This window comes from Neomonachus schauinslandi, chromosome 1 (assembly GCF_002201575.2).
Source record: "Neomonachus schauinslandi chromosome 1, ASM220157v2, whole genome shotgun sequence".
NCBI classification, from domain to species: domain Eukaryota; kingdom Metazoa; phylum Chordata; class Mammalia; order Carnivora; family Phocidae; genus Neomonachus; species Neomonachus schauinslandi.
In genome coordinates this window covers 69,055,687-69,073,488 of record NC_058403.1, presented here as the reverse complement: position 1 = coordinate 69,073,488, position 17,802 = coordinate 69,055,687, and the positions used below count along the sequence as shown (strand labels likewise).

At 40.1% G+C, this 17,802-nt stretch overlaps 2 protein-coding genes across 4 annotated transcripts in view; both read left to right on the top strand.

Annotated features, from left to right (window-relative positions):
* Window positions 1-1,577: 1,577 nt before the first annotated feature.
* On the top strand, window positions 1,578-4,818 carry RPL35A (ribosomal protein L35a). Of its 2 annotated transcripts, none has more exons than XM_021692427.1 (5): window positions 1,578-1,668; window positions 2,408-2,453; window positions 2,659-2,811; window positions 3,769-3,913; window positions 4,752-4,818. In XM_021692427.1, the coding sequence occupies exons 2-5, from the start codon at window positions 2,443-2,445 to the stop codon at window positions 4,773-4,775; spliced, it is 333 nt and encodes a 110-aa protein (XP_021548102.1). In that variant the 5' UTR covers window positions 1,578-1,668; window positions 2,408-2,442; the 3' UTR covers window positions 4,776-4,818. The 2 variants fall into 2 exon arrangements, with proteins under 2 accessions (XP_021548102.1, XP_044770274.1); XM_044914339.1 differs by having other exon boundaries at window positions 1,653-1,955.
* Window positions 4,819-8,556: 3,738 nt separating this feature from the next.
* LMLN (leishmanolysin like peptidase) overlaps window positions 8,557-17,802 on the top strand; it is a 73,356-nt gene continuing 64,110 nt past the window's right edge. For both annotated transcript variants that reach the window (XM_021692466.1, XM_021692467.1), the window contains exon 1: window positions 8,557-8,775. In XM_021692466.1, the coding sequence (XP_021548141.1) occupies window positions 8,557-8,775 (219 nt within the window). The remainder of the gene's footprint in view (window positions 8,776-17,802) is intronic.

Sequence of the window (17,802 nt, the reverse complement as noted above, 5' to 3'; positions counted from 1 at the left end):
TGCACTCTTATTTTCCTGCAGAGTTCTCTTCACAATGTGTAATGTTGTAATTTCCCTCCACTAAACTTAAGTGTCATAAAAGCAGGAACATGATAGTGACGCTCACTATTATATCCTGTTTCAGGCACTGTGGTCAAGAAGTATTTGTAGAGTGAATGAAAGAACAAAGAAACAAAACTCACATTTAATGCGTTATTCCTCCCAGGACTACTTACATTTGGATTTCTAGTACATTTAATAGTGGGACTTTTAGCGTATTTCTGGGACAGAGAAAACTGGATAGAGGGAGTGGGTTATAAGGTACAAACATTCTATCCTGATGTATTTATGAAAGGACTTCAAATATGATTTATAGATACTATTTCATAAAACTCTGGAGTCACCCTTTACTCCTTTCTCCCATTCCTTATCCATCAGCAAATCCTGTCAGGGTTACATTTAAAATATATTCAGAATTCCAGTACTTACCACCCCTGTCCACATGCCATCATCTATCAGGTTCACTACAATAGCCTCCTAATTGATCTTCCTGCTGGTGTTCTTGCTTCCCTTCAGTCTCAACAGAGTGACCCTGCTAAAATGGAAGTCAGATCGAGTCACTCCTGCAGCCAGAACCCTCAAATGGTTTCTCATCTCAGAGTAAAACCCTTTTTTTACAGTGGCCTCCCTGCTTAATTTTTTTCTCGTTAGAGAAAATTTCTCGATAGAGAAAATTTTTCTCAGTTACCTTCTAATGTGCCATATATTTTACTTGCTTATTGTCTTGCTCCCCCTACTAGGATGTTAGCTCTATGAGGGCAGAGACTTCTGTGGTTTCGTTTACTGCAGTGTCCTCCGAGCCAAGAACAAAGCTTGGTACATAGTATTTAATCAATAAATTGCTGGATAAATGAATGAAGCATAGAGAAACCCAAATAAATGTGCAATAATTAGGCAATGTAAATCTCTGATATCCACTAATCTATCTCATTCTCGTCTGCAAGTATTTACTGAAGACCCATTTCGTGTAGGCACGGTGCTCTTCAAAAGGCATTAAGGCCTTTTCAGGGCAGTCCTATTCAGTCTGGAGTCAAAACGAAGGATGCAGGTAAGAACTTAGGTCATTTCTTGAAAGAGATAAAGGAGTAGGAGGAAAGGAGTAAGGGGGAAAACTTAAAAGAGAAGGGAAGAGCTCTTCTTGCCTTCGTGCTCCTGGCCTTTCTCTTCCACGCTAGGATCCGAGAGTCTCCGTTCACCCTACTCCTCTGTAGTAGGAAGGAAAGATACCCCCATGTTGGCGAATCAAATCTGGGATATCCGAGGCGGGGAGATATCCTCCAGTCTGGCTTCACTTTTTCCACTAAAGAACCAAGCTCTGGTGTTTCTCTGGCAACGCTCAGCTTCGGGGGACCTTTTCTTCTCCTCCTTTAGCTGGCTACCATCTTGCCTCCCTCTGTTATAAAATACGTGTTACAGCTCACAAAGATGAAAGGACTTAGAGAAAGAACTATAAGAGTGAACTTGAATGTGGTTTGTTTCAGTCAAAGACATCTGAGGCTTTTTATTTTTATTTTTTCTGGCGGTTGCGGAAGATGCCTAAGCTGGGGGCGGGGCAGAGAGGTGTTTATCCCACAAGGCCACGCGGCGGGGCTTCGCCTTTCTTTTTCCGCCATCTTGGAGTCTGAGGAGGTGAGGGGAGTTTTTGTTGTTGAACTTTGGGTGCAAATAAGTGCGGTGAGCTCAACCATATGCCTCGGCAGGGCACTGGTGCGGCTGGGAGGCTGTGCCAGCCAGTGATTTCTATGGATTCCAGCAACAGGGAGGACAGGATTGAGGAGATGTGGGACTGATTGTGCTGATCCCCGCACGCCCGGAGAACCGGCGCTCCCGTAATCGGTTGCTTCTTGGGCCCTAGCGGAGTAATAGATGCACTTTGCCTGTATGTAGTTCCCTATTTGAGGCAGTGCTCCTTTAGGGTGAGTTCTTTTTCCCTACGCTCCCACTCCAGACCTGGCTAGGTGTACAGTCTCCGTTTCCTCAGCATTTCCTTTCCCACACAATTCCTGTCTTTCTGTGTGCCTCTCTGATTACTCGCTCTTCATTTTTGTTCCTGCTGATCGTGGTATGGATTTTCTCAGGGCTTCCTTTCGGAGTTTTCAGGAGCTCCTTGTGTTACTGTGGAGTCTTGATACTTTCCGTTGTGGTCTTCATTTTGGAGTTTGCTCAGTTATCAGGCTTTCTCTGAGGTAGGGAAGTCTTGCCCGACTGTGCTTCATGTAGATGTCATAGTATAATTATATTTCCCCGTACCCTTAACGTGAAATGCCGAGCAAAAAGGAATGTGCCTGACAGGTTTAAGAAACGGAGAGAGGACCGGGTGCGAAACGTGCGTTCCAAGATTTTAAACTGTTTTCTTGTTTGTTTTAAGGCCTGCTGGGAACAGGACTCCTATAACGCCAAATAATGTCTGGAAGGTACGGGTTTTACATATAATTGCTTTGTATTTGTAGTTTTTTGTCTTAACAAGCATGAACATAAACATGAGATTGAAACCGGTGGGAAAAAACTAGACATTTGCTATAGGTAACATTTGAGTAGAGCTCATTACAAGTCAGATCTTACCAGTGACATGAAACGAGATCTTTTAACAACTTACGGTTACCGTGTGTTTTGTCTTAGGCTGTGGTCCAAGGCCATTTTTGCTGGCTATAAGCGGGGTCTCCGGAACCAGAGGGAGCACACAGCTCTTCTTAAAATCGAAGGTGTTTATGCTCGAGATGAAACGGAATTCTATCTAGGCAAGAGATGTGCTTATGTGTACAAAGCAAAGAAGTAAGTTTATAGTATTAATAATGCCTTTTAAGTTTTTAGTTGAGATTTGTCTGTTTTTACTGTTCAAAGAAGAATAATCAAAAGATGTTGGTAAACATGATATTAAATATTTATAAATATTTGGTGCTGTTGTGTTTTCTACTTTGGATCTTTAAGGAACTTCGTGGGAGGTTATAGAAGGATGTTACTTGTCTGGGTAGTGTTGGATTTAGGTATCTTCTGCACTTAGAAAGGTTACAGCTATTAATTGTTTGAAGGAAGGAACCAACTCCTTATATTATGCTCCTCTTAAGGTGTTACAGAGCAGTTTTTCATGTACTTTAATTCATTTTGTTGCTTTCTTGAAATTAGGTTGTATACATGCTTAAAAATTATTATTAAACTCATTAAACCAGTTAAATTTTCTGGGGACATGGCTTTCATCTTTGCCCCCCATTCCTGCAGCAACAAGAATGATCCTTTAAAATTATAACTCAAATCACCTGTCTGTTGCTCCGATACCAACTTTCCTCCGTCTTTAGTAAAAACAAATGTCATTAAGGAGGCTTTAAGACCATATTCATTCAGGGCTTCCTATTTCTACTCTTAGCCTAGCTAGGATTCACTCCATGATACCTTCTGCCTTTCCATATTTTTTTAAAATATTGCAGCTATTATCATCTGACATTTAATATATTTTACTTACTACTTGGTTATCTGAAAGGGATTTTTTTTTGGTAAACTGCAATTTTGTATTTTACAAAATTACAAAAAATACATTTATAAAAGTGTCTGGCATACAGTAGGCACTCAAATATTTGTTGAATGAATGATGCCCCAGACTTCAGTTTCTCAGGTGACTTAGTGGTTAACTACAGTTGTGAGTTGGTGATCACTGGTCTAGAGGTTACCTTGAATTTGTGTCACCCTACACTAGTTGCCTGGGTTCTCACCTCTTTTATCCCCTTTTAAAACCAGCAACACAGTGACTCCTGGTGGCAAACCAAACAAAACCAGAGTAATCTGGGGAAAAGTAACTCGTGCTCATGGAAACAGTGGCATGGTTCGTGCCAAATTCCGAAGCAACCTTCCTGCTAAAGCCATTGGCCACAGAATCCGTGTGGTAAGTACAGTTATTAGCAGTATGACACTGGGGTCAAACTAAGCTCAGGGGTTTGGGCTCTGACCTCTAAAGACTATTGTGATTTTAAAATCACCCCATGAGTTGTGCTTCAGAATTATTTACCGTGTAGATGTATTATGAAATATCAGATTTCCTGGCATTAGAAGGAAAGTGAAGGCAAAGTGTTCAGAAGGATTGTATCTAGATTTCAGATTTTGCTAAAGCTTGGGGTTGGGGGGATAGTATTTAAATGAACAATTTTCTGGCAAAGATTTATTGAACACAGAAGTGATTGTTAGAAAAGAAAAAATTTTCCTGGCATAATTCATGATATTCCCGTTTCTTCATGACAGTCTTGTTAGAATAGGTGTTGTTATTAGCCTTATTTTATATAAGAAAACTGATGCTCATGTTTCTAGGTCCCAGGATTTCAGCTCAAGCCATTGAGTCCAGATCCTGTGGTTTTCTAAAACAGCTCCTGTTTTCCTTAGTATTCATTTTTAGTAGACAAGGCTATATTCTTGGGATCACATGGTACTTTGGAACCCTTCTGAGCCATTGAGATTTTTCATCAGAAGGTTTTTACTCTGTTATTGGAAGAAGCAAAATTAAGTGGATTTTCAGGGTTCCCTGTACTGGTTCTTAAAGTGTGTTCATCTAGATACTATAAGAATTTAGTTCTCTCCCTGCTAAGATGTAAGCAGTCATTGGATCCCTTTTAGAGATGAGTAATGGGACAGTGGGAGGAGATTTATCCATATTGTTGTACTCAATTGACATTTACAAATTTGTATATAACACGCATCTAATTACACCCTGTTTTCTTTTTTCTTCCTAGATGCTGTACCCCTCAAGGATTTAAATTTAATGAAAAGTAAATAAAGGTGTAGATTTGTTCTCTTGTATTTTTGTTAAATGGCTTACCATTTTCTTTTTCCTAAATTCAAGTTGCTGTATTTAAATGGTGACGATTATCCAGCATTTTCAGAGTACAAGGAAGCCAGGGAGCTATATGTAACGGCAATTACAGAGATTTAGACAATAGGAGGGTTTTAATGAGGGTAGGGAGGTTAGAGTATCTTAATACAAGGCCTTATGTGATGGGGGAGGGAAACAAGCTTTGATTGGAGCCAGTGGGAAAAGGAGTATGTTGGAAGTTTTAAAGTGATGGAGCACATGTTGTCTGAAAAACTTTTGTACAAATGGAGACCATTATTCCAGGAAGGACAGAAGCCAGAAGTATTAGCCAGTACAGATATACACCATAACACTTGGCCAGGTTTCCACATCAAAATGGATCTATAACTCTTAAGTTTATTTCAACTTTGGTATTGTGGTATATTACATGTAACTGCCTTCCTCATTAGATTGGGAGTCAGTGAAAGAAACTTAAAATTATTTTGATGGCCTCCTTAATTACCTTAAAGTGTATGCACTTAGTATAGATCGGTTGGGAAATTTGTGACATAAAAATGATAGTTGCAAGAACTTAAAATGAGGATTATATTGAGAGTATCTGGCAGCTTGTTTAGATAGGCAAGGATGAGATATCCTTGGGATGTGTGGCTGGACAAAGCATGCCAGTATAGAACACTTGGCTGGTAATAATGTGTAAGTTAAACAAAATACGTCTCAAGAAAAAGTACTCTTAGTTGGGAGTGGGGGGAGGTTGCCCAGACAGTGTAGTTTGGTTCTATGTTTTAATGTAGTAAAGTGTAGGATTGAGATACTTTAGTGTAAGATGAAACTAAAGCAGGGCTGCAGGGTATTTCAGATCTCTGAATTGTTGAAATAAAGTTTGAGCCAAGGCATCAGTTTGCAGTATTGTGGCTGTAGATACTTGATTGTTGCAGTAGCAGCCAGCTAATTTTTTTATTAACCACCAAATCTTGACATTCCACTGAAAATACCAACAAGAAACTTGAGAATTGATCAAACTGAACCCCTTTTACAGTTTTTAATTCTACTTGGAGCAGCATACAGCAGTTATAAGAAAGGTGTGTTTAGCCCAGTGGTGGTCCTCAAGCCAAAAGTTGCTGTTGGAAGGAAAAATACCAGCTTTCACAGAAATGGCCTTGTGCTTGTACTGCAAGGCTCATTTGGGCTTATGTGGGAAGAACAGCTTCAAGGCAAAAGAGGTGGATGTGGGTCAGATGCAGCTTTGGTCCAATGTTAACCATGTTTTCTTCACAAGATCTAAGCATTGTATTTCATGGCCACAATTTGGTTATAAGAACCCTAAGAAAATTGACATTGAAAAATTGGGTCAATGGCAAGAAGCACCAATCTCAGACCTACACCAGTGAGATTTAGTTGTTGAGAAACAACATAATCTAAAAGTATTCTCTTGTGTCATTTAAGTAGATGTATCAGTATTTTTAAATTTGAGAGTGTGTGAGTTGGGGGAGGGACAGAGGTAAAGGGAAAGAATCTCAAGCAGACTCCCCCGCAGAGCTCGTAGCTGGATGTGGGGCTCCATCTCACAACCCTGAGACCTTGACCTGAACCAAAATCAAATGCACTGCTTAACGGACTGAGCCACCCAGGTGCCCCAAAGATGTGTCAATATATTGGAGTGGTTAGGAATAGAGGAAGAAATGCTTGGGGAGGTATTTCATAGAAATGGACTTTTAGGGGGCGCCTGGGTGGCTCAGTTAAGCATCTGCCTTCGGCTCAGGTCCCAGGGTGCTGGGATCGAGCCCTGCGTCAGACTCTCAGTGGGGAGTCTCCTGCTCTCTCTCCCTCTGCCTCTCCCCCTGCTTATGCTTCCTCTCTTGCTCATTCTCTCTCTCAAATGAATAAGTAAAATCTTAAAAAGACTTTTAGGATTTATGTGAAAGCAGAAGGCATCTGAGGAACTCTTCAACTGGGTTATGTAACTGAAACCTAATACTGTGGAAAATAAATAGAAAACTAAGAAATGGCTAGATTATGCCAGGTTTTATGTGCTGTGCTAAGGATTAAGAGAATTCAAAGACCAACTGAGGAGTCTTCAAAGTTAACATTCCTAGCTTTGGTTGTGGGGTGGGTAATAGTACATTTACAAAGTTGGGGGACCAGAAGATCATTTGGGGGGGGATGTTGAGTTTGAGGAAGCTATAGGATACTCAGTTATGAACATGTCCAGGAAGGCAGCTGGATGTTCATGTCTGGATTAGGCATATAGAGGAGGAAACCTCATAAAGCCTGTCACCTTTGTAGGAGTTTAAGTGAATACAGTATTCTGAGAAGGATGATGGTAGAGTAATGGAGGTGGATAAACAAGTGGGCATTTGGGCAAAGAGAAGTCAGAGTCCCTAGGATGACCTGAGAAAATGCAGTGGCAAAACAACTTTGCACGCAAATTCGTCCTCTTCAACTCATTTAATAATACAGCACTTGTAAATGAGAGGGTGCTTTATGCATTTCTGTTCCCATAATGAGATTCGGTGAGTACAAAGATAGTCCTCAAGCCAAAGGTACCACTTCAGAGAAATGAGGTTGAATGGCTAGCAGTTTGTTGGCTGGATCACTGAAACAGCCTCTCTCCAGCATGATACAACTGTTAAAATTAGGAACTTGATGTTGACTGGTGCTATTCTCTGTTCACAATTCAGTTTCTTTGTAATCTTGTAGTGGAAAAAGCACATGTCCTGAAAGTGATAAATTTGGTTTGGAGTCCCAATTTCCACTAGTTGTGGGATGATAGACTCATTATGTAACGAGCCTTTACTGGTAGAGTGACCCACCCTTGAATTTGAGTACATTATCTTTACCAATGAATGGCACAATCTTGGGGCTATTCTTTCTTTCCTATCTCCAGTTCCTAGTACAGTAATTTACAGTATTCAGTTCTGGTTAAATGACTTCCAGTTCAGTGCTTCCAATTACTTGTTTTAATTGTTTAATGGGCCTTGGGGGAAATACCCCAATTTTTAATTTTTTTTTTTTTTACAGTTCCTCATGGCCTAGATTGAAGGTAGAGTTTCCTTAATGGCAGGGATCCACCTGGTCTCTTCCTGGGTTAAATGCAGTTACAATTCTTGTGGTTTTGTTTGTTTTTTGTTGCAGTTTTTGTGTTTTTTTTTTTTTTTTTTAAGTAGGCTCCACACCCAATGTGGGGCTTGAACTCACTACCCAGAGATCAGGAGTCACATGCTGTACTGACTGAGCCAGCCAGGCGCCCCTAATTCTTGTTTTGTTTTATAGAAGTTAAGGGATGGGGTTGAATAGGAACGAATATATTGATTTTCTAAGAAATGACAAGTAAAGAAATGGTCCTAAAATTGGTGACTGAGGATAAAAAGTAAAAATGAAAATTATATTCCATTCATCTTTACACAGAGGGCTAAACCATTAAAGGTTCTGCATCAGATTGTTTAAGCCACCTGGCACCCAGTGTGGATGCCTATCTTTAAGGTGAGTAACTGAATTAAAGAGAAACGGCCTCATTCCACCATCGCCTTACAACACCCACTGGGCTTCCTACAGCACAACTCACGTGGTCCGCTAAACGGCACTTACTGGCAGGCTTTGCGCTTTGAGACGCGATGGCCGCGATGCGGTTCTCATCCGCGGTGAACTGTAAGGTGATGCTAGCCAATCAAAAATTCCGCCGGCGGCGAGGGGCGGAGCTGGTGCAGGGTGGAGACGTCACGTACTCCATGGTAACGACGCTCGGCCCGAAGATGGCGGCCGAGTGGAATGGAGTAGCAGGTTCCTCCGGTTCAGGCCCTGGCCCTAGCCAGTGGCGCTGGAGTAGGTCTTTATGGGTCCGAGGCGTTTTACTCCTGTTGGGCGGCCTCTGGGCAAGGTCCACATCAATTCCTCTCTCCTTGGACAGTTCCCCTCCCTGCCGGCACCACGTCCCCTCTGAGACTGAGGTAGGGTGACGGAGGGGCGGGAGCGGGCGCTGTGAGGGTAAAGTAACACGGGAGGCGAAGATGTAGAGGGTGGTTGTTGGAACAAGGTGTGTTGGAGAAGAAAGCGAAATTGGACTAGAAACTGAACTCTTAGGGGGCTGGACCTGCTATTGTTGCCAGGTGGACCTTGGCTCCTGAGGCCTTGACCCAGCCACGCCAAAAGATGTCGCTGGAGGCTCTTGGTCTGCCAGGAGAAAGAATTCAAGGACGGACAACACAGTAGATGAGCAGTACAAGCAGGAAAGTTTCTTCAAGTCAGAGTACACTCTAGAGATGTGAGAGCGGGTACGCTCAAGGAAGTGCTGAGCCCACTGCGTTTGGATTTCTGTTATTGACAGTTGTTAACAAAGGGGTGGAATATTCATTACTTGAAGTGAGGATTTCTTAGAAGCAGGGTGATCTCTTCCAGGAATGTAGGTTATGCCCTTTTTCTTGCCTTATTTGCCCCATAAGGAACTCTCGCGGAGATTTCAGAGGCGGAGCTCCTTCAAAACGCAATGCTAATGATACAACAACTGTATAATGAGCTTAGGTCACTCACGCTGTCAAGATGGGAGTCCCGTGTGGTTTTCTTTTGGAGTGCTGCCAGGGCAGGCCTCTTCCTTATAGTTGGCCATGACTTCCTCTTTGCTGACCTCGCGGCATCTTGTTAGAAGCTAACTAACTGCCTGCTCTAACAGTATTAACTCCCTTTCTGCACCTAGCAAAGTGGCTGAGTTAGGCACTCAGAACATGAAGGCTTTCCTGTACTGAGAGTTGTACTTAGGTAGTTGTAGAGCAGGGTGTTTTTCAACTTGAGAGTGCATCAGAATCACCTAAAGGATTTGTTAAAAACACAATTTGCTGCCCCACTCCCCCACTTTCTGACTCATTAGGTCTGGGGTGGTACCCAGAATTTGCAGTTCAAGTTCCCAGATGGTTGATGATGTTACTTGTCCAAAGACCACACTTTGTGCTCTACTGACCTAAAGGTTTTGGAAGAAGTTGATAGGAGAGCTAAAGGCATTGCAAGGATATTGGGGGGTTCTCTGAAGACAAAATTCAGGCTTATTTTCAAGTTACTTCACCACATTGCTTGCTTTACGCTATTCTCCTACCCCCCTTCACACTCTTTCTCTTCCTCTCTACATTCTTTTAATCCTTAAGTTCCCTAAGTTCAAGACCGTGAGCTGAAACCACTCCAGCAGAATGCTTTTTCCATTTCATAGTATGTCTTATCTATAACCTCTTCTGGCACTTAACCAAGTACTGCTGTGTGGGGAAGGTTTATTTCTCAGGCATTTCTTTGTAGTCTTTTGTAGTTAAATTGTAAGGTTCTTTCGGATGAGGTTTATGTCTTTGATTCCTCCACAGTATTTAGAGAGCCCACAATAATCAGTGTTCTTTGAGGAAAGGAGATAGAGTACCTGGGGCAGGGTGGCATGTTATGATTGATTTTATAATTTGTCTTACTACTTTATCAAGAAAGTCTGATCTAGAAATTTTCAGTTCAGCCCAGAAATCTAAGACCACCCATTTTTGTGGTAATTTTCAAAAAGTTCTGTGCATACTGTTCATAACCATATGTGCCAAAATACTAAGTTTGGGGCTTGTAGCTGTATTCCAGCTTTTATCATGACTCTGCATTTTGGCTGAATTTTATTTATTTTTTAGTCTCTTAGCAACTTTTAAGTTTATAATACAGTATTGTTGATTATAGTCACTATGTTATATATTAGATCTCCAGGGCTTATTTATTTACTGGTTGCAAGGTTGTACCCTTAAACAGTATATCCCCAGTTCTCCCACCCCTGATGAATTCTCTAAAAAAAAAAAAAAATCCTGTAAAAACCTGTGTTTCTTTCTTAGAATGTAGATTACAGTAAGAGAAAGCTATTCAAAGAACTGCAAAATCTCTCCACTAGAGGGAACCTAAATAGTTGTTTCTTCTAGTGATTATTGCCAGTGTTCAAAACTCCAATTTATATTTGAACATCTCTGTGGATAGGGAGATTATCTCCAAAGGCAGCCCCTTTGCTTTTTGGAGATCACCAGTATAAAGTTCTTCTTTTTATAGAGCTGTAAACTTTTCCTGAAATTTCTACCCACTATTCCTTTTTATGCCTCTTGGCTAAACAGACTCAATAGTGATAGTTCTTCAGATATTAAAAGCAAGCTATTAAGTTCTTTTTGAGACTTCTCATCTTTAATAAATTTTCCTAGTTCTTCATAGAGTATGTAATAGCAAGTCCTCCTAACCACTATCTTAACTTTAACCTAGACATAAAATATAGGCAAGAATTATTCATTGTACTCCTACTAGTGACTACAGCACTGTTAAATGGTATAGGAAATTATATTACATTTTTTGGGTTGTGGTGGGAAGTACAAAACATGTTGGGGAAAAAAAAAAAAAGCAAGTGGGGAGGTGTGGGGAGGCGCCTGGCTGGCTAAGTTGGTAGAGTGTGAGATTCTTTTTTTTTTTTTTTTTTAAGATTTTATTTATTTATTTGAGAGAGCGAGAATGAGAGAGAGTACATGAGAGGGGGGAGGGTCAGAGGGAGAAGCAGACTCCCCGCTGAGCAAGGAGCCCGATGGGGGACTTGATCCCAGGACCATGGGATGATGACCTGAGCCAAAGGGAGCCGCTTAACCGACTGAGCCACCCAGGCATACCTTTGTTCATTTTTGATACCAGAATTATACTGGCTTCACATAATGAGTTGGGAAATGTTCCATCTTCTTGTATTTTCTAAAAGAGTTTGTATAAAATTGAAATCATTTCTTCCTTAAATGTTTAGTATAATTCATAATTGAGACCACCTGGATGAGCCTGCCATTTTCTTTGTAGAGTTGTTTTTTGTTTTTTTATTTTAAGATTTTATTTATTTATTTGACAGAGAGAGACACAGCGAGAGAGGGAACACAAGCAGGGGGAGTGGGAGAGGAAGAAGCAGGCTTCCCACTGAGCAGGGAGCCCGATGTGGGGCTTGATCCCAGGACCCCAGGATCATGACCTGAGCCGAAGGCAGATGCTTAACCAACTGAGACACCCAGGCACCCCTGAATTTTATTAAATGTCTTTTCTGCATCAATTAATATAATTGTGTAGCTTTTCTTCTTTACTATGTTGATATTGACATTGATTTTTTTTTAATGATAAACTAGCATTGCATTCCTGAGATTAAAACTTCAGTTGGTTATGATGTATTACCCTTTTTACATTTTGCTGGATTTGACTTGCTAATATTGTTGATCATTTTGCATATATATTCATGAAGGATATTGGTCTGTAGTTTTTTTTTTTCGTTCAATAACTGTTGGGGTTGGTATTAGGGTAATGCTGGCCTCATAGAATGGGTTCAGAAATATTCCTTCCCCTTCCATTTTAAGGAAGAGCTTGCATACAGTCACTGTTGTTTCTTCCTTAAATGTTTAGTAGAATTCATGAATGAAGCCATCTCAACCTGGAATTTTCTTTACTGGAGAGTTTTTTTTTTTAAAGATTTTATTTATTTATTTGACAGAGAGAGAGAAAGCGAGAGAGGGAACACGAGCAGGGGGCGTGGGAAAGGGAGAAGCAGGCTTCCTGCTGAGCAGGGAGCCCGATGCGGGGCTCAATCCCAGGACCCTGAGATCATGACCTGAGCCAAAGGCAGTCACCGAACCGACTGAGCCACCCAGGCGCCCCTTTACTGGAGAGTTTTAAACTATGAACTTATTTTCTTTAATAGATAATGGACTATTCAGATTATATCTTCTTGATTGTGTTTTGATTAAGTTACGTCTTTCAGAGATTTTCATTTCATTGAAGTTGTCAAATTTATGGACATAAAGTTTTTCTTAATATTCTCTTTTGATCTTTTAAATGTCTGTGAAGGGTTCTGGTACCAATTCCAATGTGTGGGGGTTTTTCTACACACCACCAAGCAACTCTTCTACACAAACTGAAACTCAGTTCTGACATTATCTACCCAGTGATAGCATCAGATTCCACAGTTCTACAAGACTGGTCCCCACGCCACCATTTCAGACACCAGTTGTAAGTCTAGACTGTCACCTGAGCTTCTGACCAAATGACTATAGATTGGAGTTTCCAACAACCCCGTCCTTGGGTTGGATTAATTTGCTAGAGCAGCTCACAGAACTCAGAGAAAAAATTTACTACTAGATTACTGGTTTATTATAAAAAAGTATAACTCAAGAACAACTAGATGGAAGAGATGCATAGGGCAAGGTATAGAGAAAGGGCAAGGAGTTTCCCCCCATCAGAGCATTCCATTCTCCAGGAATCTCTTGGGGAAACCTCATTTAGAATGGAGCTGGGAGGCCAGCAAGAGGGAGCTCTGGTGCCCTACCCTTCATTGTCAATTGCAGACCTAACAGGAAGTGATGGACCTTGTATGTGGATACTATTTTACTATCCCAGCAGGAGGAAGAATGTTTTTGCTCCTTGCCTGGCAGTAGTCCAGCCCATGAGAGACTGTCACAACTAAGCCAATGAAAAGCCATTATACTTTGAACTACCAGTTTATTCCAGTAGACGTTTTGCTTGTAACAGCCCTCCCAGCTTCCTTTTTTTCTCTATAAAAGAGTATTATTCCTCACCTTTGTTCTTCAGACTTGCCTATGGTTTTGTTGTAGCATGCTTGTCCTGGATTGCAATTCTCTGCTATTCCCAAATCCACTTTTGCTGGAAAAATAACCAGCAGTTTTATTTTTAAGGTTAACAGTGTTCACCAACAGGAAACTCCAAACCCCATCCTTTTGGGTTTTATAGAGGCTTCATTACATAGACATGATTGATTAAATCATCAGCCATTAGAGAACTCAATCTGCAGCCCCTCTCTCCTCATCAGAGAGAGAGTGGGTGAAGGCTGAAAGTTCCAAACCTCTATTCACATGGTTGGCTCCACTGGCAAGCAGTCCCCATCCTTAGGTGCTTTCCAAAAGTCACCTCATTAACGTAACAAAAGACATCTTTTTTTCACTCTCATCACTTAGGAAATTCCAAGAGTTTAAGAACTCTGTGCCAGTAATGGGACAAAAGCCAAATACATATTTCCTATTTTAAGTCACAGTATCACAGTCTGTAAAGTCATCTCCTGTTTCATTCTTGACATTGGTAATTGGTGTTCTCTCTTTTGATTAGTCTGCTTAGAGGTTTATCAGTTATATTAGTCTTCTCAAAGAATCAGCTCTTAGTTTTATTGATTTCTCTATTATTTTTGTTTTCCATTTAATTGATTTCTGCTCTTTATTATTTTCTTCTTTTTTCTCTGAGTTTAATGTGCTTTTTTTCTAGTTTCTTTTTTTTTTTTTTAAGATTTATTTGAGAAAAAGGGAGCACAAGCAGGGGGAGTGGAGCAGGGAGCCCAACGCAGGGCTCGATCCCAGGACCCTGGAATCATAACCTGAGCAAAAGGCAGATGCTTAACCAACTGAGCCAACCAGGACCCCCGTTTTCTAGTTTCTTAAAAGAGAAGCTTAGATCATTAATTTGAGGGGTTTTTTTTCCCTAAGGTAGGTATGTAAAGCTATAAATTTTCCTCTAAACGTTGCTTTAGCTGTATGCCACAAATATTAATTTGCTGTAATTTTATTTTCATTCAACTAAAAGTATGTGGGGCTTGAACTCAACAGCTGTGTGAACCAGCCAGGCGCCCCCTTTTAATTTAAGTATAGTTGACATACAGTGTTAGATTAGTTTCAGGTATGCAACATAGTGATTCAACAAATTTATACCTTATGCTAAGCCAACCACAAGTGTAGCTACCATCTGTCACCATACAACACTCTTAGAATACCATTGACTATTATTTCCTATGCTGTACCTTTTATTTCTGTGGCTTATAGATTCCATAACTGGAAGCCTGTATATCCCACTCCCCTTCACCCCCTTTCCATCTGACAGCCATCAGTTTGTTTCCTGTATTTATGTCTGATTCTGCTTTTTATTTGTTTATTCATTTGTTTTTTGTTAGATTTCACCATTTTGCTACTGTTATATATTACCTCTACATATATTATAAGTCTCACAATTACAGTTTTCCAATTTTAGCTTTAAACAGTTAATGTCTCTAAACAAATAAAAAGAGAATAAATATATGTATAATTGTGTTGAGGGTCTTCAAGACCCATCAGGTTTAGTGACTTGCTAGAGGACTCACAGTACTTGGCATATGGTTGTACTCAAGCTAAGATTTATTACAGGGAAAGGATACAAAGCATAGTCAGCAAAGAGAAAAGGCTCATGGAGCAAAGACTGGAGGAAATCAGGCACAAGCTTACAAGACTCCTCTCCTCCGGGAGTCACATAGGATGTACTTAATTACTTCAGCTGTAACCTGTAACAAGAACAAAATGTTGTCTGACTGGGAAGCTCATCTGAGCTTATGAGTCCAGGGTTTTTGTATGAGATTGGTTATGTAGGCACAATTTCAGTCCCTAAAATTTCAGACTCTGAGGAGTAAACAAGTATTCAGCATAAACTATAGTTTCTATTAATACTTTAGGTACAATGAACTTACCTTATTTAGGGAAATTTTATATCAGTGTAGGGAACTGATTACCAGTCAGGTTCTCAGACCTACAAAAAAAACCCTGAATATTTGTGTCCCCTCCAAAATTTATATGTTGAAATCCTAACTCCCATCGTGTTGGTTACCAGGTGGGGTCTTTTGTAGGTGATTAGATCATGACAGCAGAGCCATAATGAATGGAATTAATACCCTTATGAAAGAGACCCCAGAGAGCTCCTTTGCCTCTTATGCCAAAGGACACAGTAAGAATATGGCCTTATGAAACAAGAACGGGGCCATCCCCAGACACTCAATCTTCAAACACCTTGATCTTGGACTTACTAGTCTCCAAAATTGTGAGAAATAAATTTCCATGTTTATAAGCCACCCGGTTTATGGTATTCTGTTATAGCAGCCTGAACTGTCTGATAAAAGATCCAAGATACCATCTAGTGTCATTTGCATGTCCATGAAGAACTTCCTTTAGAATGAATGAATGAAGAATTCATTCAAATAGAAAGAATGAAGAACTTCCTTTAAAAGGAAATGAATATAGTGCTGGTGATGAATTCTCTTAATTTTTGTTTGTCTGAAATATATTTATGTCCTCTTCACTTTTGAAGGGTAGTTTCATTGTATATGGACTTCCTTTAGCACTTTATTTGTTTCATTGTCTTCTGGTCTCCATTTTTTTTTTTTTTAATTAAAGACTACTTTTTAGAGCAGTTTTAGTTTTACTGAAGAACTAAGAAGGTACAGAGATTTCCCAAATGCCGTGTTTCCCCTCACATGCATAGATTCCCCCATTATCAACATCCCCAACCAGAGTAGTACTTTTGTTACAATTGATGAACCTACACTGGCACATTATAATCACCCAGAATTCATAGTTCACATTACGATTTGCTCTTGATGGGGTACATTTTATGGGTTTGGACAAATGTATAATGAAATGTATTCATTAATATAGTATCATACAGGGTATTTTTATTGCACTAAAAATCCTCTGTGTTCCATCTATTCAACTCTTTTCTCACCCCTACCCCCTGGCAAACACTGATCTTTTTACTGTGTCCATAGTTTTCCCTTCCCCAGGATGTCATATATTGGTAATCATACAGTATGTAACTCTTCAGATTGGCTTCTTTCATTTAGTATCCTGTATTTAAGCTTTCTCCCTGTCTTTTCATGGCTTGATATTTCATCTTTTGAGCTTTAAATAATATTCCATCATCTGGATGTATCATAGTTTATCTGCTAGCATACTGAGGAACATCTTGATAACTTCTAAGTTGTAGCAATTATGAATAAGGCTGCTATAAATATCTGTATAGGTTTTCTGTGTACAGGTTTTGTGTGTACAGACATCTTTGTACATAATTTTTAATTCATTTGAGCAAATAGTGAAGAGCACAGTTGCTCAGTTGTAATGGTAAGAGTGTATTTTGTTTTGTAAGAAACTGCCAAGCTGACTTCCAAAGTGGCTGTACCATTTTGCATTCCCACCCACAATGAATGAGAGTTCCTGTTGCTCCACATCCTTGGCAGCATTTGGTGTTGTCCATGTTCCAGATTGGGTCATTCTAATAGATGTGTAGTAGTATTTCCTTGTTGTTTTAATTTGTATTTCCCTGATGACATATAATATGGAGCATCTTTTCATATGCTTGTTTGCCATCTGTATAGCTTTTCTGGTGAAGTGTTTGTGCACATCTTTTGCCCAGTTTTTAATTGAACTGTCCATTTTCTTAATGTTGAGTTTTAAGACTTCTTTGTATATTTTGTGTAATAGTCCTTTATCAGATGTGTCTTTTGCAAATATTTTCTCCCAGTCTGTGGCTTGTCTTACTCTCTTCATGTTATCTTTCACAGAGCATAAGTTTTTAATTTTAATAAAGTCAGATTTATCAATTATTTCTGTCTTAGATCACTCTTTAAGTGTATCTTTTTTTTTTTTTTTTTAAGATCCATCTATTTTAGAGCGTGAGAAAGAGCACGCATATGCGCCAGTGGGGGGATTGGCAGAGGGTGGAATCTTCAAGCAGACCCCCCACTGAGGCGGAGCCTGTTGCTGGGCTTGATGCTGGGCTCAATCCCACGACCTATGAGATCATGACCTGGGCTGAAACCAAGAGCTGGACGCTTAACTGACTGAGGCACCCGGGCACCGCATTTGGTGTTGTATCTAAAAAGTCATTGCCACACCCAAGCTTGTCTAGGTTTTCTCCTATAATATCTTCTAAGAGTTTTATGTTTTGCATTTTACATTTAGGTGTGTAATCCATCTTGAGTTAGTTTTTGTGAAGGACATAAGGTGTGTCTCCAGGTTCTTTTTTTATTTTTAATGTGGCTGTCCAGTTGTTCGTAGCATTTGTTGAAAAGACTTTCTTTGCTCATTGTATTACCTTTGCTTCTTTGTTAAACATCATTTGGCTGTATTCACGTGGGCTTATTTTTGGGCTCTCTTTCCTGTTCCATTGATCTTTTA

Bases quoted from the DNA above. Each gene is read 5' to 3' on its own strand.
- RPL35A (XM_021692427.1), top strand. The intron at 2,812-3,768 runs GTAAGTTTATAG...TTTTAAAACCAG, and splicing joins TATGTGTACAAAGCAAAGAA to CAACACAGTGACTCCTGGTG. The intron at 3,914-4,751 runs GTAAGTACAGTT...TTTTCTTCCTAG, and splicing joins TTGGCCACAGAATCCGTGTG to ATGCTGTACCCCTCAAGGAT.